Here is a 23,090-nt window from a genome sequence, read left to right on the forward strand (position 1 = left end):
TCAAAATCGATCGCTAATTTTAGCGACAAAATTCGATTTCGATCACTAAAATTAGCAACCGAAATGAAAAACGATCGCTAAAATTAGCGACTAATTTCTGTTTCAGTCGCTAATTAACGATCGAATTGAAAATCGATCGCTAAATCCAATTATTACGAAATTTTTTATGATTTTTTGAATCGATCGCTAATCGATGTTTTTTTTGTAGTGTAGAATTACAGGCCGCCGAAGATGATGGAGTTGCTGACGAAAAAAGACGGTGCCGCCCTTGCCGCCGTGATACATGACGAGGCGGCTGCCATACCAGACAAAGAAGGCCATGATTGCAAAGGTGATGTCGTTGTTGCCGATGGCCAGGCTCTTTGCGAGGCCTTGACGGAGGCCGAGCTTGACGGAGTCATCAAGCGTGGCAGAGAACTTGGCCATGGTGCGATTCTCCTTCACAAAGGAGTAAACGGTGCGGATGGAGGACACGCACTGCTCCACCAACGTGTTGGCCTTCTGATACTCTCCCCACATCTTCCAGGCGAGCTCTATGATGCGAGGTCGGTGGTCATGCTGCCGGCTTACGCGATGATGCGGTCGGTGGAGACGAAGATAATGAAGGTCTGAAATAAAGCCTTGGCGGATATGAATCCGTCGGCGATCAACTTGCCTCCGTACCAAAAATCAAGAGCCCATGTGCAAATCATGAGACTCTGGGAGAAAGCCATTCCGGCGCCGGCAAACCATGACTGCCGAACGCACTCCCGGCGAGGCCCGGCTTGCGCCTCTTCAAACATATGCAAAATGCGTTCTTGTGAGGAGAAGGCAGTGATGGTGTGGAGATTAGCAACGACGTCCGCGACAAGTTGCTGAGCTGGCTTTTGATGGCCTTGGCGGAGAGGCGCTGGAGGAGGACGCGGCGGGCGTAGAAGCAGAGAATGATGATGGGCTGGACGGCGATCATGACGAGGGCCAGTCGCTAGGCAAGGATGAGCCCCATGGTGAAGGAGATTGCGATGGTTGAGGCGGTCTGGATGATGAGGGCCATCCAATCGCCGACTACGGAGCGGACGACGTTGGCGTCGGTGGCGAAGCGGGCACAGACAGCGCCGGTCGAGTTCTCTTCCTGGTCGAACCAGCCCACCTCGAAAGTGAGGATCTTGGTCAGCATCCGCAAGCGAACACGCTTGGTGAGGTACTCTCCCATTGCGCCGAAGTTGCAGTGCTGCCCGATGTTGGTGATGAATGAGAGGAAAAAGAGGGCAAGGAAGACGAACGCGTAGGTACTTTGAAGTTGAAGTCCTTGAATATGTAGTTGTCTGATCAGGAAGGGTATGCCGAAATATTAATGACGAAATTAGCGATCGAAAAAAAATTCGATCGCTAAAATTAGCGACTGACTTTGTATTCCGTCGCTAATTTTAGCGACCGTATTAATATTCGGTCGCTAATTTTAACAATAAAATTCTATTATAATTTATAAATTTAGCTACCGAATTCTCTTTCGGTCGCTAATTTTAACGATGGAAATCGAATTCCGTCGCTAAAATTAGCGACCGATTTTGATTTCTGTCGCTAAAATTAGCGATCGAATTCGTATTCGGTCTCTAATTTTAACAATAAAATTCTGTCATGATTTATCAATTTAGCGATTGAAATCAAATCTGTCATAATTTATAAAATTTTTCAAATATTAATGACGAAATTAGCGATCGAAAATAAATTTGATCGTTAAAATTAGCGACTGACTTCGATTTCCGTCGCTAAAATTAGCGATCGAATTCGTATTCGGTCGCTAGTTTTAACAATAAAATTCTGTCATAATTTATAAATTTAGCGATCAAAATCGAATTCTGTCGTTAAAATTAGCGACCGAAAGAAAATTCCGTCGCTAAAATTAGCGACCGAAAGAGAATTCCGTCGCTGCGATCGATTTTGATTTTAGTCGCTAAAATTAGTGACCGAAACATGAATTGGTCGCTAATTTTAGCGACGGAAATGAAAATCGATCGCTAAAATTAGCGACCGATTCCTGTTTCAGTCGCTAATTAGCGATCGAATTGAAAATCGGTTGCTAAATCCAATTATGACAAAAATTTTATGATTTTTTGAATCGGTCGCTAATCGGATTTAGCGACTAAAAATTCGATCGCTAATCGATGTTTTTTTTGTAGTGTAGAATTACAGGCCGCCGAAGATGATGGAGTTGCTGACGGCAAAGACGGTGCTGCCCTTGCCGCTGTGATACATGACGAGCCGGCTGCCATACCAGACCAAGAAGGCCATGATTGCAAAGGTGATGTTGTTGTTGCCGATGACCAGGCCCTTTTGCAAGGCCTTGACGGAGGCCGAGCTTGACGGAGTCATCAAGCGTGGCAGAGAACTTGGCCATGGGCGACACCGTCTTTGCCGTCAGCAACTCCATCATCTTCGGCGGCCTGTAATTCTACACTACAAAAAAAAACATCGATTAGCGACCGATTCAAAAAATCATAAAAAATTTCGTAATAATTGGATTTAGCGACCGATTTTCAATTCGATCGTTAATTAGCGACTGAAACAGGAATCAATCGCTAATTTTAGCGATCGATTTTCATTTCTGTCGCTAATATTAGCGATCAAAAGAGAATTTCATCGCTAAAATTAGCGATCGATTCCTGTTTCAGTCGTTAAATTTAGCGACTGAAATCAAAATCGATCACTAATTTTAGCGACGAAATTCTCTTTCAGTCGCTCATTTTAGCGATGAAATTCGATTTCGATCGCTAAATTTATAAATCATGACAGAATTTTATTGTTAAAATTAGCGAACGAATACTAATTCGGTCGCTAATTTTAGCGACAAAAATCAAAATCGGTCGCTAATTTTAGCGACAGAATTCGATTTCGATCGCTAAAATTAGCGACCGAAAGAGAATTCGGTCGCTAAATTTATAAATCATAACTTAGCGATGGAAAATACTTTTGGGTACCTTTTTTTTTATGTTGACCCGTATGATCTTCAACGACATGGGAGGCGATTCTATCGACTCCAACGATGTAACTATAGCCATGCAGACGTGATCGACAAGCTGCTGACGACGGTGGGGTTCGTCGGTGCCGTCGGTGACGACTTTTGGGCACCTACTTTTTTTATATAGACTCGCATGATCTTCAACGACATGGGAGGTGTTTTTATGTTGACGGTGGGGTTCGAGTGTTTTCATGGTCTCTCCTTATCGTGCTTCATGTTTCAGAATGTAGTCAACATGGTGTATTTAGCCTGCGGCAGCTTCGTGGTCTCGTTCTTGGGTACGAAGATTCAGTTCTATTTTGTTTCGATTCTCTTCTGCAAAATGTAGAATCCGCTACCTTAGCGACCTCACACTGTTGGCCCATCACCATTTGTGAGGAGGTAAATCGAGAAACTGTAGTCGGTCACGACGGAGGAGGGTATTGCCCGACTTCGTCAAGATTCGAACCCTTGCCCTCTTCTGCAACTCTATTTTGTTTCGATTCTCAATACAATTTGTGGTATATTTGATGATGATGATTGTGGCCGATAGCAGAGGGCTACTGCTGGACGAGGATAGGAGAGCGGCAGGCGTCTTGAATGCGCGCAAGGTACCTTAGCGGAGTTCTCCGACAGGATATCGAGTACTTCGACCTCAACGTCGACACCAGCACCGAAGTCATCACCAGCGTCACCAGCGATAACATCGTCATCCAGGATTGCCTCAGCGAGAAGGTGCCAACTTCATCATCAATGGCGCCACCTTCATCGACTGCTACGCGACGACGTTCTTTGTGATGTGGCAGCTGGCGCTGGTGGTGTCGCCAACGGTGGTGCTGCTCATCATCCCTGGTCTCATGTACAGATGCATCCTCATAGAGCTTGCCCCGGAAGATGCGGGGAGAGTATCAGAAGGCCGACACGGTGGTGGAGCAGTGCGTGTCCTCCATCCGCACCGTTTACTCCTTTGTGGAGGAGGAGCGCACCATGGCCAAGTTTTCTGCCACGCTTGATGACTCCGTCAAGCTCGGCCTCCGTCAAGGCCTCGCAAAAAGGCCTGGTCATCGGCAACAACAACAACACCTTTGCAATCATGGCCTTCTTGGTCTGGTATGGCAGCCGCCTCGTCATGTATCACAGTGGCAAGGGCAGCACCGTCTTTGCCGTCAGCAACTCCATCATCTTCGGCTTCCTGTAATTCTACACTACAAAAAAAACATCGATTAGCGATCGAATTTTTGGTCGCTAAATCCGATTAGCGACCGATTCAAAAAATCATAAAATTTTTTGTCATAATTGGATTTAGCAATCGATTTTCAATTCGATCACTAATTAGCGACTGAAACAGGAATCGATCGCTAATTTTAGCGATCGATTTTCATTTCCGTCGCTAAAATTAGCGATTGAAAGAGAATTCCGTCGCTAAAATTAGCGATCAATTCCTATTTCGGTCACTAATTTTAGCGACTAAAATCAAAATCGGTCGCAGCGACGGAATTCTCTTTCGGTAGCTAATTTTAGCGACGGAATTCTCTTTCGGTCGCTAATTTTAACGACAGAATTCGATTTTGATCGCTAAATTTATAAATCATGACAGAATTTTATTGTTAAAACTAGCGACCGAATACGAATTCGATCGCTAATTTTAGCGACGGAAATCGAAGTCAGTCGCTAATTTTAACGATCAAATTTATTTTCGATCGCTAATTTCGTCATTAATATTTGAAAAAATTTATAAATTATGACAGATTTGATTTCAATCGCTAAATTTATAAATCATGACAGAATTTTATTGTTAAAATTAGAGACTGAATACGAATTCGATCGCTAATTTTAGCGACGAAAATCAAAATCGGTCGCTAATTTTAGCGACGGAATTCGATTTCGATCGTTAAAATTAGCGACCGAAAGAGAATTCGGTCGCTAAATTTATAAATTATAATAGAATTTTATTGTTAAAATTAGCGACCGAATACGAATTCGGTCGCTAAAATTAGCGACGGAATACAAAGTCAGTCGCTAATTTTAGCGATCGAATTTTTTTTCAATCGCTAATTTCGTCATTAATATTTCGGCATAGCCTTCCTGACCGGACAACTACATATTCAAGGACTTCAACTTCAAAGTCCCAACAGGGCGGACGGTGGCTTTGGTGGGCGGCAACGGCTCAGGAAAGTCAACCGTGATAGCATTGATGGAGCGGTTCTACAACCCGCTCGCCGGAGAGATTATGCTCGATCGACTGTAAAGACATTCGGAGGCTGCAGCTCAAGTGGCCTAGGTCATAGTTGGGGCCAGTGAGCCAAGAGACTGCTCTGTTTGCAACCTCCATTAAAGAGAACATACTATTTGGAAAGGAGGACGCCACTTTGGAGGAGGTGGTGGCCGCCGCGGAGGTGACCAATGCCCACAGCTTCATCTCGCAGCTGCCTCAGCGATACCACACTAAGACCATCTCCAACCCATATCACCAAATTTAGTGTCATTTTCACACCAAAATGGTGTAATTTCAACACCAAATACTATTTCAACTCCAACCCACTCACACAATTTTATACCAAAAAGGAATATTCTTTAGAATATTCTATTTATTTTTATTCATTTATTCATAATTTAATTATCGATATATAATTTAATTTAATAATTAATTTATGATAATTATTATATTTAAAATTAATATTTATTTATATTTAATAAGTTAATTTTTTAAATTTATAATTATTATGATTTTTATTTTTAATATTTATTACATGATTTTTATTTTTAATATTTTTAATAATATTTATAATTTATTATTATATTTAAAATTAATATTTATTACATTTATGCATATTAAATTTTTAATTTTTTTATTATATATGTTTTAAAATTAATTAAATAATGTATAAATATAATTATAATTAAAATATATTAAATATATTATAAATAAAATTTATAATAAATTAAATCATTATAAATATGCATAATAAAATTAAAATAGGGTGTTATATACATTTAATTTATATTTATAATAAATAATTTATAATATATTTATAATAAATAATTAATAATTAAAATAATAATTATAAATTTATTTTTATTTATGATATTTAATAATATATATTATATTTATTTTTAAATACAATAATATATATTATTTTATATTTATATTTATATTTATTTTTAATTATATAATATAATAACAATAAATAAATAAATAAATGACATCATCAAATTTGATGATGCTACAGGGCATCACCATTTGATGATGCATTTTGAGTATTGGTTGGAGATAATTGGTGTAATTTTTATCCCAAATATATTTGAATTTTTTGGGATGGATTGGAGTTGCTCGATAATTTAGTTCACTCTTACATCTCAAATTAATCAGTTGAACTTGACGGAGCCAGTTCAATTTAAAAAAGAGATGGGCGTGGGAAGTGGGAGAGAGAGGAGCGCAGATGTTCGGCGGCAGAAACAGAGAATCGTCATCACCAAGGCGGTGCTGAAGTGCCTAAGATCCTCCTGATCGATGAGGCCATCAGCGCCCTCGATTCCGAGTCGGAGCGGATAGTCCAGGAGGCCCTCGACCTCGCTGCCATTGGCCGCACCGCCATCGTCATCGCCCACCGCCTCTCCACCATCCGTCATGTCGATGTCATCGTAGTCGTGCAGGACGGCCGCGTCACGGAGATAGGCTCCCATGATGATCTCATCGACCACCCGACGGCCTCTACTCCTCTCTCGTCCGCCTCCAGCGGACCATTGGCCTCCAGCGGACCGTCGCCGGAAGATAAGGCCGACGACAGCACCGGGAAGCCGAAGCCACTGGTGCCGTCCTTCCGGCGACTGCTGCACTGAACGCGCCGGAGTGGCGGCAGGCGCTACTGGGCTGCATCAGCGCCACCGTGTTCAGCGCGATCCAGCCTATCTATTCCTACGCGCTGGGCAGCATGATTTCTGTTTTCTTCCTCAAGGACAACGAAGAGATCAAGAAGAAGACGAGTACGCGTTCGTCTTCCTTGCCCTCTTTTCCTCTCATTCATCACCAACATCGGGCAGCAATGGGCGAGTACCTCACCAAGCATGTTCGCTTGCGGATGCTGACCAAGATCCTCACTTTCGAGGTGGGCTGGTTAACTCGACCGGCGCCGTCTGTGCCCGCTTCGCCACCGACGCCAACGTCGTCCGCTCCCTACTCGGCGATTGAATGGCCCTCATCATCCAGACTGCCTCAGCCGTCACAATCTCCTTCATGGGGCTCATCCATCCTTGCCTACCATTCATCCTGGCGACTGGCCCTCATCCTGATCGCCGTCCAGCCCATCATCATCCTCTGCTTCTACGTCCGCCGCATCCTCCTCCAGCGCCTCTCCGCCAAGGCCATCAAAAGCCAGATCGACAGCAGCAAGCTTGTCGCGGACGTCTAATTCCGCACAACTGAACGCATTTTGCATATGTTCGAAGAGGCGCAAGCCGGGCCTCGCCGGGAGAGCGTTCAGCAGTCGTGGTTCGCCGGCGCCGGGATGGCTTTCTCCCAGAGCCTCATGATTTGCACATGGGCTCTTGATTTTTGGTACGGAGGCAAGCTGATCGCCGACGGATTCATATCCGCGAAGGCTTTATTTCAGACCTTCATTATCCTCGTCTCCACCGGCCGCATCATCGCGGAAGCCGGCAGCATGACCACCGACCTCGCTAAGGGTGCTGACGCCGTTGCCTCCGTTTTTGCCGTGCTCGACCGTGCCACAGCCATCGAGCCTAACGACTCGGACGGCCACTGTCCCGAGCTGATTGTCGGTGACATCGATATCCACGGAGTCGACTTCGCCTACCCGGCGCGCCCCGATGAAGTCATTTTACGAGACTTCTCGCTCGGCATCGAGGCGGGTAAGTCGACGGCACTCGTCGGACAGAGCGGCTCCGGGAAGTCGACTGTAATCGGGCTCATCCAGCGATTCTATGATCCGCTCAGAGGGACCGTCAAGATAGACGGCAGAGTCGTCAAGTCGTATAACCTCCGGCAGCTAAGGAAGCACATCAGCATGGTGTTACAAGAGCCGACGTTGTTCGCCGGAAGCATCCGCGAGAACATCACGTACGGGAGCGATGGCGAAAAGACACCAGCGGAGATCGAGGCGGCAGCACGGGCGGCGAACGCACACGAGTTCATCAGCTCGCTGATGGAAGGGTACGAGACGCAGTGCGGCGACCGGGGATTGCAGCTCTCCGGCGGTCAGAAGCAGCGGATCGCCATCGCGCGGGCTATCTGAAGGACCCATCGATCCTGCTGCTGGACGAAGCAACGAGCGCGCTGGACAGCCAATCGGAGGAAGCGGTGCAGGTGGCTCTGGAGCGCCTGATGGTCGGACGGACCTGCGTGGTGGTGGCGCACCGCCTCAGCACCGTCCTTCACTGCCACTTCATCGCTGTGCTTGACCAGGGTGCCGTCGTGGAGCAAGGGACCCACGCCTCCCTCATGTCCAAAGGACCCGGAGGGGCCTACTTCGGACTCGTCACGCTGCAAGGTGCCGCCACCTCTACGTGATCCGATCCTATTTTATTTTCCAAATCTAAAATATATCGGATTATCAATATGAATTGAAACTTGATCCTTGTATTGTATTAAAAGATGATCATATATTCCAAGATATCTTTCACGGTTCATTAATCATTATCTTAAGATAAGTAAATCACATGATTAATTTGTACTCATCAGAAATTAAACTCTTACTCTATTATAATAAGTCTGCCATCTTATAACCACCACGGGAAGAAGGGTGAAGAGAAGAAAAGGGTGAAGAGAGAGCTGAACGATGAGCACAAAGGAGGATCATCAACTATCATGTAGTAAATTATTTTTATATTTATATAATTTTCAAAAATATATAAGGAATTGCTTTAATTATGATAATATTTTTCTATTTTTAATAGACGTCCTTATAATTATTGTGAGCGTAATTTCATTTTGACCGCCATAATTTGAGGTAAAATACAATAATATTATGGTGACTATATATGTTTCCATTAAGGGATACTATTTTTTATCTAATAATTTATTCTTAAGTTGTACCTTTTAAAAAAAGATATTATCTATAGTCACTTAATTTATGTATAAAAATCTAAATTAACATTTTATTCTTATAGACAATTTTTTATAGTTACAATAATTTTATTCTTAATAATTACACCAAAAAATATTTTTGTTTTACAATTTCACCCCTAAGGGGAGGAGGTTTCAGAGAGCCGGACTTGTTCCAAGTCAAAGAAATCGCCCTTTCTTGCCAATTTTGCCCTTCCGCGGCTCGAATTCAACTTTGAATCCGCAAAAACTCCCAGCGTCCGCCCGGTCGATTACCGGTTCGGCCGTTCGCTGGGTCGTCGCCCTCCTCCCAGGGCACAAATCTAACCATCCATATCTCAGTTCACGAACTGGGAAGCTACGTATCACCAGTAATCACGACTCTCAAAGCTCACGGTTCAATTCAACGAGCCGGTAACTCCCACCTTTTTCCCATCTCCGGTCGGGTCGAGCGTCCCTTTTAAAGCAAATCCTCTCTCTCTCTTCTTCCCGATTCAACCATCGTCTCCAAGTCGAAGCCCGGCGACTGGGAGGCAGCCTCCTCTCCGCCTCCTCCAAGATCCGATCTAGTGCCGCTTTCCGATTCGAGGCGTCTCGGATCTCAGCCGCCTCCGCGAATCTGCCTTCTCTGCCTCGTCTCGTTCGATCTGCTCCTGGGGTTTGAATTCGAACCCCAGATCCGGATCTCGTCGCCGCGGCCGATCGGAGTCCGTCCCAGACTCTGCCGCGGCATCTTCCAGTCTCGGTTAGGTTTTAACCATCACAGCTTTCGAGATCCGCCCTTTGTCGTCGTCGATGGAGGCTTTGGAGGAATTGAGCGAGCTCGCGGACTCGATGGTGCAGGCTTCCGCGCTCCTCGCAGATGAGGACATCGACGAGGGGTCGACCAAGCGGCGGACCTCCACGTTTCTCAACGTCGTCGCTCTCGGCAACGTTGTAAGTGCTTCCAGAATAGGAATTGTGTAAGTTCAGTTTCAGATTTTTTTGTAATTTATTTATGTATCTGATTAATATCTCAGGGTGCCGGTAAATCAGCAGTGTTGAACAGCTTAATCGGGCACCCGGTCCTGGTATGCAGTTTGGAATTGCATTTCTAATATGTTATTTTCCCCCACATGTTTTCTCTGGCTTTATGCAAGTTAAATTGGTTTTAATTGTTTGCAGCCCACTGGAGAGAATGGTGCTACTCGAGCCCCTATCAGTATTGATCTGCAAAGAGATAGTTCACTTAGCACTAAATCAATTGTTTTGCAAATAGACAGCAAATCCCAACAAGTCTCTGCAAGTAAGAACATAAATCTATGCAATAGCATTTTTTATTTATCTACAATCACAATTTGCATCACTTGCATATTACCTGCTCATGGTTGGCCGTTCATTGATAACTCTTAACTATGTACTCTAGTATCTGGGTCTGGATGTAGTCCTTTGACACACGTGTGTTGTTAGGTGCTCTTAGGCACTCTCTTCAGGACAGGCTAAGTAAGGGAACTGGAGGTCAAGGTTCCGGAAAGGGCCGAGCAGATGAGATATATTTGAAACTCCGTACTAGTACAGGTTTTACCTTGTTCTTTTCCTGTTTTTTCTTCTTGTTTGTGTGCAATTCGTTGTTCTTATTTATGAAGCTTTAGTTATACTAACGGGGTTTTTTCTCTCTCACCAGCTCCATCTTTAAAATTCATAGATCTTCCAGGTTTAGACCAGAGATCAATGGATGATTCCGTTGTAAGTTCCCATTTCTAATTGTGAAATTGCATTTAATCTCAGTGCTATTTGTGTTCACTATAATCTTTGGGGTGTGATGTTCTAAGTTTTCTTCCTTCAGGTCAGTGATTATGGTGCACGCAATGATGCAATATTGCTAGTTATTGTGCCGGCTGCTCAGGCACCCGAGATCTCTTCTTCTCGAGCTCTTAGACTGGCTAAGGAATTTGATTCAGAAGGTTTGTACTACTTGTCAGAACATTTCGTCCATTTTTTCAAACATACAAATTTTGAAGATGAACTCGCATGCATAGATCAATAGCAACTTGCATTTTTCTATTGATGTCCCATTGTAGTTCTTTTATACGTGTTATCTCCTCCTTTCATTTAGGAACTAGAACGATTGGTGTTATCAGCAAGATTGATCAAGCTGCTGGGGACCAGAAAAGTCTTGCAGCAGTTCAGGCTCTTCTTTTGTCTCAGGGGCCACCCTCTACTGCAGATATTCCTTGGGTTGCTCTGATTGGTCAATCTGTTTCTATTGCTTCAGCACAGGCTGGATCTATTGGATCTGAAAGTTCACTTGAAACAGCATGGAGAGCTGAGACTGAAAGTCTTAAAACTATACTTACTGGAGCTCCACAAAATAAGCTTGGACGAGTAGCGTTAGTTGATACACTTTCCAAGCAAATCCGGAGTAGAATGAAGCTCAGACTGCCAAACCTTCTTTCAGGGTAAATTTTATTTTGATAAATTTGTTGTTGTTTTCACTTGAGTACATGTATGTGAAGGTGTGCAAATTTTCCCTTTGTACTACATAAGATGGAAAGTTTTCATGGCAACGCTACTATGATATCCAATGCACGTCTAGGTTGCTTGTAAATCCTTTTAAGAGTAGTTTGGTATGTCAAAGGAAGCAATTAAACCAATAAGGTCATGATGTGCATTGGTTTTGGCCAGAAGAGGTTTCCTTTCTTATTAAATACTTTGAAGTCTTGAAACTTTGCCTGACAGCTCTTGAACTGTAGATCCCTGGCTTGTTTCCTTGATTGCGACAAGGAAAGTGGACTGGCTTTTTCTGCTTTTACAAATCCTTCTTCGCTGACATTGCTAATGCAGTTTTCATTCTCTTTACTAGCAGTACGACCTTTGAGGTTGTGACTAGGCAAGAACTATATATGCCAAACTATTCTGACCTTGGGATCACCTGTCACTCAATCACTTTCCTCTTCAGCATTACATGTAAAATGCATGCTGAACTAGTTCAAACATGCTAAAGGTATAAACTAATGTGGATAGTAGGTGGATAATGAGCTAAATTTATTGATTGTTAGATTTAACTTTTAATGGGTTCTCTTTCTTATTTTTAGATCACATAAAGAAGATTTGTATCAAATTAAATTGTCATAGTTTGTCACTTTCAATTCATAAATAAGAACTATATCATTTTTTTGTGTGAATTGTGAATTTTATGATTCTAACAAACTATGTCTGCAATGATAATCATCAGCTAATTAAGAAAGCTTGATTTAATTTGAACTTATTTGAGTTGCCCTCACTAGCTTTGCTTTGTCGGCCCTATACACTTTCATCATATAGCCAAAAATGCTTGAGTTAAGAAGTAATGCTATATATTGGTTATTGTGCTTGTCAAGTGTCACTTGATGCATTTCTGCTATGTTATTGCTGTCGTTGATACAATCTCTACTTTTTTATCTTTTCAATTTTTTACATTTTTTCAATATTATGAATTTTGAACATGATACATGCAGATTACAAGGCAAGTCACAGATTGTGCAGGATGAGTTGTTTAGACTTGGTGAACAAATGGTGGAGAGTGAAGAAGGTACCAGGGCTATTGCCTTGGAGCTTTGCCGAGAATTTGAGGACAAATTTCTTCAACACGTTGCCAGCGGTGAGGTCAGTAGGCCCCTTTTTCCTTTTATATTTTTTATCTTCAGTTTGTTTTGTGCTAGGTTTAGTTCTGCTGTCTAATTAGGTTTTGATAGTGTTGTCACCAGACCCTCACCTAGGAGCTCAAGTTTGTCCAAGGCTGAATGCCTCAATTGAAAACTATCTGCAGCGAGGCATGTCTCAGGACCTTAGTTGATAAGTGCTCTTCAAAAATCCTAATATAGGATGTAGCTTGTTTCCTTCCATAAACTTAGGATTGCCCATGAATCTTTATAGCACATACAATGAGTTCCAGACCATCTGTCAATAGTGCATCTTGTGCAGCAACACACACATAGAAGTTGCTCAGCCAGTCAAGTATAGAAAGTTATATATTTTTTATCTTTGAGTTTGGTTGACCAAGTATTTATGATCCTACATTATTGAGTTTGTACTTGATCTATGATTATGCATCCAATCTACATGGCTTGTGAGTTTCTCTTCAAGTTCTACTGTGTCATATATCCTAGAAAAGTGCATTATGAATTTTTAATCTAATCATATTTTTCGGTTTAGTTAGTGTTATTAGCTCTAAACATTTTTCTTGTTAACTACCTTACTTTTAGGATCCATGTAGCCGACCTCATCTAATGGGATAAGGCTTGGTTGTTGTTGTTCTTAATCATGGATTGAAATTTCGAGCAGTATCGTGCGACACCGACAAAAAATTTCTTTCCACCGACGAACCGGCACCGACACAACATCGGAATAGCGATTTCGGCCGGGAGACGCCTCTGGAGGTGTCGCTCGAGCTCGACGACGCCTCCGGAGGTGTCGCGCGGCCTCGCGACGCCTTTGGAAGCGTCGCTAGGCCCGGCGAAGCCACCGGAAGCATCGTGCGAGCTCGGATACGCCTCCGCGCGCGATCGGCGGGAGCACGGGTCGCGTGCGACTTGCGATATTGGGTTTTTTAACTTAGTGTTTAATTGAGATTTTAATAATCAATTCCTTGCTATAGTTGGGGATAATTTAAATAGACTTGATTAAAATTTATAAAATTATCTTATTATTTTTTATTTTTAAATATTTAGATTAAAATTTTATTTTAATTAATATATTTTATATTTTAAAAATATCAAAATTATACCGGCATGGTACGAAATAGTATCAAAATTGTATCGTTCCGGTCCGAGATCGAAACCTTGACACAACTCGATATTTTAAACTTTGTTGTTAACTGTCTTACTTTTCTATGGCCTCAAGTGATACAAGGTCTCGGCATTTTAAAACAACTAGCATGTGCAAATTCTAGGATGCTTTGAAGGCTGGCTCATCATCAAGAAACTTTCTTGGAATTTTGCAATGTTTTGAACCATGATGTTGTTTCTATTTTCAATTTTTTTAAATCTTTTCTGAAGCAAAATATGTTTGTGGCCTTGTCATAATACCTTTAATGCATATGTAATTTGTTCAGAAAACTTTACTGAATATCAAAATGAATAAAGCTGATAAGTTAATTCATTAATCACCTAATATTCAAGTGTTGTAAACCTAAATTTTACTTATTTTGAATAAGGTTACTTGGGTCTGGATCAATCTACTCGGAATTTAATTGTTAGGAACTACACTAACATGCCATATGTGTACAGAGGAAAATAACCTCAGCCTTTCTCTCATTAACCCTTAATATGGATGGGGGAGGCATCTTGTTGAAAATGGTGAAGACATTTGATAGACAAATACCCCAATCCCTTATAACAAGCCTTGATGACTATAAGAACTGGACCCTTTGAGATAGCACTAAATGCTTACAAATGAATGTCTCACTACCAATGGGTTTGACCATAATGTACTAATAATCCAATCATATTTAGCAACTGTGTGTTTATATATATAAAAACCAAGCCCTTAAACAAATTTAGATATTAAATTTTCTTCTATTCCCTATGTATCTCCTTGTGGGAGCCAAGCCAAGGATGTAGAAGAGATGTAAAGGGTGCCATTGCTTGATCTTATAGACTATTCTATGTAGGTGAATCGATTACCTCAATGGGACAAGTAAAAAGGTTATGGGAGCCAAATTTTGTTGTTTACTTTACATACATTCAAACTTTTTTTCTAGTTACTGCAATGCCCAATCAGTTTTTATTTTAAAGTATATAACAACACTAATACAGCAACATTAACAAAGCAACCAATTTCTTTGAAGTCATTTTGTAGCATTGTTTGTTTGTTATATAGCACCTTTGTGTTTCTTTTACAGGGTGCAGGTTGGAAAATTGTTGCTACATTTGAAGGAAACTTCCCTAGCAGAATTAAACAACTTCCACTTGATAGACATTTCGATATCAACAATGTCAAAAGAGTATGCATACTTTTGTCATTACAGATATTTTGTTTTGTTGTTCGGTCCATGTGGTTAAGTTAATTAATTGCTGTCCATCAACCCATTATATCTTCTAGATTGTGTTGGAGGCAGATGGTTATCAACCATATTTGATATCTCCTGAAAAAGGTTTGCGATCTTTGATAAAGGGAGTCCTAGAACTAGCAAAAGAACCATCACGGCTTTGTGTTGATGAGGTAAATGGTCTAGTATTTTAGGCTTATTATCAAAGTATATTTTCATTGAATTGTGTGCAATCTCTTCATGCTTTTTTTCCAAAATCATCCATGTGCTCAAAATTTTACCTTGTTTTCTTAGTATACTTTTTTTTTTCCCTGTTTTCAGTCTGCAGCATGTTCCTTCTTTAACTTATTAGTTAATAGGATTAGAGCTTAACATCTTTAAGGCGTCTTGATTTTCATACACATCATGTTAGATTGAGGTGTCACTTTTGAATGTTGTAACATTGACACAATTGCATGAGTTAATACAACAGACATTTCAGCAACTTTGTTTGTGATGTGACATAGATGTTTTTAACTTTTTATCACAATAGGCATCTATGCATCATTACAACTTTTTGTAGTAGTTTAATCTTATTCTTATTTCGAACTTCTTTATCAATTAGGTCCACCGTGTTCTGTTAGATATAATTTCTGCTTCAGCGAATGCTACACCTGGACTAGGTCGATATCCTCCTTTTAAAAGAGAGGTAGACTACTATTGATGTTGCTTTATTTGTTGACCAAAATTATCTTGTTTATTCTCTTCTTATTGCATGATATTTTTTTTTCTCTGGAAAAGGTGATTGCTATTGCATCAACTGCATTAGAGAACTTCAGAAATGAAGCCAAAAAAATGGTGGTTGCATTAGTTGATATGGAGCGTGCATTTGTTCCTCCGCAACATTTTATTCGTCTAGTTCAGCGGAGGTTTGTTTTTATGTTGTTTCCAATTCTTGTATTTGGTCATTGGATGAACCAGTAAATGAAACATATCCACTTGGGTTTATATAATCAGCTTTAAATTTGTTGCAATTTTGGCTGATTCTTTTTTGCTGTTGCTTTTAAAACTTTTTGAATTGGAGAGTGCTAATTAGGGTTTCTGTATTCAACTGTTTTGTCAATGGAGATGCTTTTTGTTTGTAGTTAAGCTGTTAGGCTTTGAAGAATCGTTGTTTGGTTCTAAAGCTTCAAATTCAAATTCTTATTGTTTTTATACTGACACTGACAACTCAAAAATAAAATTTTGGCTCACCTTATTCTCAGTTTTGGTTTCTCATTTTGAGTGTACATGATGTTTGTATTCGCATGATAACTAACAAGTGCAATGATATAAGCTCTTCTGATGGAAGTGAGCTCAGCTATATGATATTTGCAAGTCTAGATGTGTCTTAATCTCACAATTACTGAATTGCAACTCCACTGTCTTCTAACGCAAACAATTATTCACAGAATGGAGAGGCAGCGTAGAGAGGATGAGCTGAAGAATCGATCATCGAAGAAAGCAAATGAAGCAGAGCAAGCCATCTTGAATAGAGTAATTTTAAAATTTATTCTTTGAAGCATATTTTTGCAATGATGTAATGAGTTTTTCCTTTTCAATTTCTTTTGTTCTTTGATCATTGGCTCCTTCTGCTGTAAGCCAGGCATCGAGCCCTCAACCAGGAGCTCAAAGTGGTAGCTTGAAATCAATGAAAGAAAAACCTAATCAACAAGACAAAGAAACCAAAGAGGGTTCTGCATCTACCTTGCAGGTTGCTGGACCTTCTGGAGAAATAACAGCAGGTTCATTTCACAGTTTCCTAGATGTTGTCCTTTATTATCTGTATGGATTTTGCAATGAATTTCATGCAAAATGTTTTCACATGTCCTAATTTATAATTAGCATAATTTCATGTGTGTCATGAGATAAATTTCATCATACCTTAATTGTATGTTTGGTTCACCTAATGGAATTGGCAAGAAATAGAACAGTTATTCATGGACAATTGAACAATGTAGAGTTTAGAACTTGTTTCATTAGTTTGGTAGTCTCATTCCTATAACCAGAATATCCCTATAACTAAACTTCCAAAGATGTTGTAAATCTGTTTCATTTGGTTGTCTAATTGTTAAAAAAAATTACTAGAAGAACATCCTATTATCAGTTCATAGAGTTTCTTCTGTGAGCATTTCAATATAACTGACTTACAATGCTATACTTTCTAGCTTCTTTCAACAAGTTCTAGCTCCTACCGCTTTCAAATTGTGCTGGACTTTTATTCATGTTCGAGCAATTTGGATTCACAATTAATGTTCTACGACATCTTTGTTCTAACAACTAAATGATATTCATTTCAATGCACTTTTGTACAATAATCTTAATCCTGCACAAATTGAAGTTCTATCTTCCTGAGATTCACCTCTCTATGGAGTCATTTAGTGTTTTGATTTTCTCAATTAGGATTCTTACTGAAGAAAAGTGCCAAGACTAATGGCTGGAGCAAGCGATGGTTTGTTCTCAATGAGAAAAGTGGAAAAGTAAATCCTACCTTTTTTTCATTACATATTTTGCAAATTACTTGGCATATTGGCAACTATTTATAAATTGTTCTCTGGATTGCTTCCATTTCAGCTTGGATACACAAAGAAGCAGGAGGAGAAGCACTTTCGTGGTGTCATCACTTTGGAGGTACTGATGCTTGCTTTTTTCCTTCTTCAGCTTCACTTGCCAAAACAAGTTTGTTGAATGTAACATATTCTTTTAGGGCTTGTTCACTGTAGAATATTAAATGAAAAGAAACTAGAGATAACAGAAATTAGGAAAGCTAGTTGATTTTAAACTTGAAATTAACTTGTTTCTTTCCTGCCATTTCTCAACTAGTAAATACACCCATATTGATATGCTACTTTGATGGTTAAGAAGATATACTTGTTTTCGGTCTGGAGTAATGTTTAATTACTTCTTCAGTTAATTGTTTGCAACTTTGGTTACAGTGAGTGTGGTTGATTTGAATATCCTTTCAAGTACTATGGACATGTTTAGCAAAAATGAATAAGTTGAATATGTAGAGGTAAAAAGGGAATCAGATTTGGTTGTGTACAGCTATTGTGAAACTCCAACGGACGATTGGAAATACGGCTTTAACCAGCAACTAATGTTGAACAGCTTTCACAAAAAGCTACATATTGTAAAGAGCACAGTGAAACAGCATTATTTGCTGGGAGAAATGGTTGCTTCCTACAAAGTTGGTATCTTTATGTTTATATTGGATAGAGGAGTTAATTTTAATGGTGGTTCCACTATTTTTTGATGGACAGCAGATTTCTACTTGAAGTTTAACTAGCATTAGTTTTTTCCCTCTGAGACGAATGCTTGCCAGTAAACATGGATATAAAACTTCATGCTAGTTATGTGTAGGATGTGATGCTATATGTGCTCACGTTGCTTAAGAGTGATCCATCTTGATGATGAGTTCTATGATACAAGAAATATAAATTAATCATCCAATGTTTAAGTCAAATTGCAGTAATTCTTTTTATTTCAAATTCATTAATGCCCATGTATACCTAGTGAATAATATTTTTTTTCCTTTGCAGGAATGTAATCTTGAAGAGGTTCAAGATGAGGATGATCCACCTAAAAGTTCCAAGGACTCCAAAAAGGCAAATGGACCAGATAAAAGCCCAAGTCTTGTCTTTAAGATAACTAGTAAAATTGCATATAAAACAGTTCTAAAAGGTGATTTTCTTGTGCATACAATAACTAGTAAAGTTGCATGTAAAACAGTTCTAAAAGGTGACCATAATATGCAATATCCCAAATTACTTGGAAGATATTGAATATATTTTTGTCTATATGCTTTTTCTTGTATCTGATTCATGAACATGCTTGCAGCTCACAGTGCTGTGATTTTAAAGGCTGAGAACATGGCTGAGAAAGTTGAGTGGATGGACAAGATAGGAAATATCGTCGGCTCTTCAAAGGTTACTTCCTCAAAGGGTGCATCTGAATCTGGAGGTACTCCAATGAGACAAAGCCATTCAGATGGTTCACTTGTAAGTTCTAAAATATAAGTGGTTCCATCTTATTTATTTGCAGCATACAATGTTATTCAGGTTGATGAGAATAACAAACCCATATATATGAGGCTATAGCATAACTAGCATAACCACAAATAGAGAAATATCCGGAGACTCTAGTATGTATTCTGGCACTTACACAATCACACATATTGAAGCATCAATATGTGTTGATGCATGTCTTGTTAGAAAAAACATAGTTTTTCTATTAGAAAAATACTTAGAGAGATATTTATCGTCATTGCTATATCATTGTCACTGTCATCACCATAATTATAAAGTTTTGTGTGTCTCAACTATGAGGTCAACTACATAGAATGCTATCTCTTTATTGATCAGTAAGCAAGACTTTATCACATGTAATATTCAGATTAATTAAATCATTTTTCATTGGCCTCCTTTTATCCTTAGACATTTTACTTTAACAGATATCCATGCCATCTCAACCTAATTTACTAAATTTTTATCGCCTATTGTAGTTACATTCAATTGTCTATGAATATCAATTCATAGTAATCTACTGGTTCATCATAATATTATCATTTTTTCTACATTAATACATGTTGCTTCCTAATAACCCAACAATATCATCCATGTACGATAGGCCATGTCACAGGTTTGTAAAATATTACTTTTAGTCTAAGGGGATATGTTGATCACATTCACATAAGGTTCCAAAATCTCCTCTGCATTTCAATGTCTCATTCTTTATTCTGTTAATGCTTTCATCATCCTCTTCTTGTTGAATAATTATAATTTATAACATATCCTAGATGTCTAAAACTCAGGGGTTTTATGGATAGATATTTATCCTTGTGTAAGAGAATCTTTGACATCACGAATTTCCTATAGGTATTGGTTGATTCTGCGGAGAAGAAAAATAATGGTGTATGGTGGTTGGGAGACTTTTGGTATGACCACATATAGCTGTAGGTTAATGATTCTGACTTGATTGGTGCTTTTAAAACAGTAAAATTTGTTAACATTCCTAGGAAATAAAATCGTTGGATCCAGCTGCTTTGTTACCAAGTTAAAACTGAAGCAATGATATTAAAAGAGAAATAGTACACATAGGACCATGACATGAAAATTAAATAACAGCCAACATCCCATGTTGGACGGAATTGATATTTTCTAACACCTGGAATACTAAGCTTGTTGAATAAAGTCACACAACTGATTTTTAAGATTTTTATAATGTTACTAGAAAGTTCATTTTTTCAAGGAAGTATTGTGGATAGTGATACGGTCTACAATCAAGCAGATTATTGAATACGAAGGCTCATATTTCTTGTAATCACTATTCTTTCCTTTGAAAGACGTGGATTATATATACCCTTTTCTTTGCTTGTTGCCATGCTTGCGTCATTGTGTTCTCCTATTATTATGTGCTTCAAATGCTTATGAGGTACTCTGATCTTGTTATGTTTTAGATCTCAAACTGACATCAGTAAATTATAGGACACAATGGTTAGAAGGCCAGCTGATCCTGAAGAAGAACTTCGTTGGATGTCCCAAGAAGTTCGAGGTTATGTAGAGGCTGTCTTGAACAGTCTTGCTGCTAATGTACCAAAGGTAAATGCTGCCTATGAGTTGCTTTGTCTTTTTGTTTGACATGTTACAGCTCCTTATATCTATTTTCTGATTGAACAGGCAGTGGTGCTATGTCAAGTTGAGAAAGCTAAGGAAGACATGTTGAATCAGCTGTATAGCTCAGTAAGGTTTGTTTCTTGCCATTCTTCAAGCATGTGCTCGCAAACTGTTACGTATAAAAATTAAAAATTGATTATACCATTTGATACACCTGTAATATTGTCATTGAGTGAGTAAGTTGTCTTACTTGTATCCAAGGGTAGGCTGGTAGGATACAGCTTTGGTTCCATATCTGTAAAGAAATGATCAGGCAGAAAGTTGGAAATTCTCACTCAGTTTTTTCTTCACGATGGGTTTGTGGCGAAGATTGTCATGACCCAAATCCGTATACTTGGATGGAAGAAATGAGGGAGAGGAGGGAAGTGACAAAAAGATGTATATGGATAATGGAGCTCCTTCTGCAATTTTGTGTCTCGTTCCCTCTCATATCTTCCAGTTTACCACATCTAACTTATGTAGTGCATGAGCAACTCATGTGCTAATATAGAAACGTAGCAGAGTACTTGAATGTGCTGGCATATTGGTTCTGATCATAAATCACAGGGTTTTTTGCAGTAGGCTTGGATGCAGATTCTATAAGGTTTTAATACATTTGTGATCAAACATTTTACAAGTTGATATAATAATGGGTAAAACATGATCATTGTTATATTTTACAAAGTTTGGTATCACCCTTGAGATTGTGTAGCAGGTACATTTATTGAATGTAATCCTTTTCAACCATTTGTATTTTTTGGTCTAGTGGTCAAAGTAATGCGAAGATTGCAGAACTGCTCCAGGAAGACCAAAATGTGAAGCGTAGAAGAGAAAGGATTCAAAAGCAATCAGCTCTCCTATCTAAACTTACACGTCAACTAAGCATCCATGACAACCGAGCGGCTGCTGCTAGCTGGTCTGATGGTGGCACTGCAACAGGTAACATCCCATTATTGGTTTCTAGGGGCATATCAACTAGCCCAGACTTCACTATGAGTTAACATTGCATCTCTATTTTTGATGTCACTTTTGCCCACACCAAACATTACTTGTTCAGGCAGTGGTAAAGTGAGACGTTCAACAGAGATCAACAGTCTGACAGTTCGATTCATTGAACTGGTTGATCCAAAAATGACATCATAAGTCAGTTTTATGTATAGTTATAAAATTCAGTTTCTATAAATATAAAAAATACTAAAAATTACGCTTACATATTTAAAAATAGAATAAAAAAATGTATATGTGCTCTACACACTGAACCATATTGATACTGAGATTCACAGTACATTTATATTGAACTAATTCATCTTTACAACACAAGATACATATAGATGTTGATAAAAATATTACTAAATCTTTGAAAATGATTAAATGTATCCATTCAACCCAGTTTGTCTCTGCTTATCATGAGATTTTTTGGGTTCGTTTCACTTCTACCAATTCCTGATAATTTACCTGTCTTTTTTCTCTCTGGTTCCTACAACGTAGCAACTTTGAATCTTAAGCATTAATTTGAACCGGTTTGGCATCTAGCTCCTTGGTTAGTTGATCAAATGAACTGTTTAATCTCGTCCTCATCAAGCAAGACTAAAAAGTCTAGTAGTTAACTCATTGACTTCATCTATAAGATTGTTTCCCATAATAATCAACTTCTGGGACATTGCACACTAATTATTTGAGATTTGTTTGCAAATGAGCATGTATTTGTACAAATTTGCAGAAAGTAGCCCAAGGACTAAAGCTTCTGGTGATGACTGGAGATCAGCATTTGATGCTGCAGCAAATGGATCAGTTGACAGCTCGCACACCGACTCTTCTAGGTCCAGAAGCAGCAGCAACCGGCGGCATGGCACCCCAACTCAGAATGGTGATGCAAGTTCTGGAGCAAACTCTGGTAGTCGTCGTACTCCAAACAGGTTGCCGCCTGCTCCACCCCAAAGCACTTCAGCTACGTACAGATACTAGAGTCAATTGATGGATGCCATTGGAGTAAGTATTCCTCTGTTACTTGATTACTTCATTACCTTCAGATCTATATATATTTGAAGCCGAATCGAGACACAGAGGAGCAAAATGAGCTATAGAATTAATCCCCCATTTGTGGACAAATTGATCTCTATATTTAGTATTGTGTGTGTGAAAGGGGATCAGTATACTGTGTGAATTCAGTGAGGTTTACCACCCTTATTTGCGACATCATATCCACCATCCTGTTGATTTGTAACAACGTTTTGACGGTAGTAGATCATCAGACATTTCATTGTACCTAGTAACATCCTTGTATGTAAATTAGTGCCCCTTTAGGTGTTTTTTTTTCTTCCTTTTCTCATATACTTCAGCCCATGGGCAGCAACATTAGCATCAATAATTGGGTAA

The 23,090-nt window shown here is 39.5% G+C and overlaps 1 protein-coding gene and 1 pseudogene across 1 annotated transcript; both read left to right on the plus strand.

The window, feature by feature from the left end:
- Window positions 1-2,936: 2,936 nt before the first annotated feature.
- On the plus strand, window positions 2,937-8,504 carry LOC141823460 (putative multidrug resistance protein; annotated as a pseudogene).
- A 1,046-nt stretch (window positions 8,505-9,550) lies between these two features.
- LOC141827980 (dynamin-2A-like) lies at window positions 9,551-23,029 on the plus strand. The gene is made up of 22 exons (XM_074715332.1): window positions 9,551-9,974; window positions 10,058-10,108; window positions 10,203-10,323; window positions 10,488-10,595; window positions 10,702-10,763; window positions 10,864-10,981; window positions 11,134-11,476; window positions 12,515-12,662; window positions 14,899-15,000; window positions 15,099-15,218; window positions 15,650-15,733; window positions 15,826-15,953; window positions 16,476-16,560; window positions 16,670-16,808; window positions 17,467-17,543; window positions 17,638-17,694; window positions 18,603-18,744; window positions 18,901-19,061; window positions 20,547-20,660; window positions 20,739-20,806; window positions 21,481-21,653; window positions 22,435-23,029. Exons 1-22 carry the CDS (start codon window positions 9,834-9,836, stop codon window positions 22,677-22,679), a joined length of 2,787 nt encoding a protein of 928 aa, XP_074571433.1. The 5' UTR covers window positions 9,551-9,833; the 3' UTR covers window positions 22,680-23,029.
- The last annotated feature ends 61 nt before the right edge of the window (window positions 23,030-23,090 follow it).

The sequence above is a fragment of the Curcuma longa genome, chromosome 1 (genome assembly GCF_044706935.1).
Source record: "Curcuma longa cultivar G26 ecotype Majalengka, Jawa Barat chromosome 1, ITB_CL_G26_1.1, whole genome shotgun sequence".
Classification (NCBI taxonomy): domain Eukaryota; kingdom Viridiplantae; phylum Streptophyta; class Magnoliopsida; order Zingiberales; family Zingiberaceae; genus Curcuma; species Curcuma longa.

Coding starts and splice junctions, on each gene's coding strand:
- LOC141827980 (XM_074715332.1), top strand. CDS start 9,834: ATGGAGGCTTTGGAGGAATTGAGCGAGCTCGCGGACTCGATGGTGCAG. Junction 9,975..10,057: donor TCGTCGCTCTCGGCAACGTT/GTAAGTGCTTCC, acceptor TTAATATCTCAG/GGTGCCGGTAAATCAGCAGT. Junction 15,001..15,098: donor ATATCAACAATGTCAAAAGA/GTATGCATACTT, acceptor TATATCTTCTAG/ATTGTGTTGGAGGCAGATGG.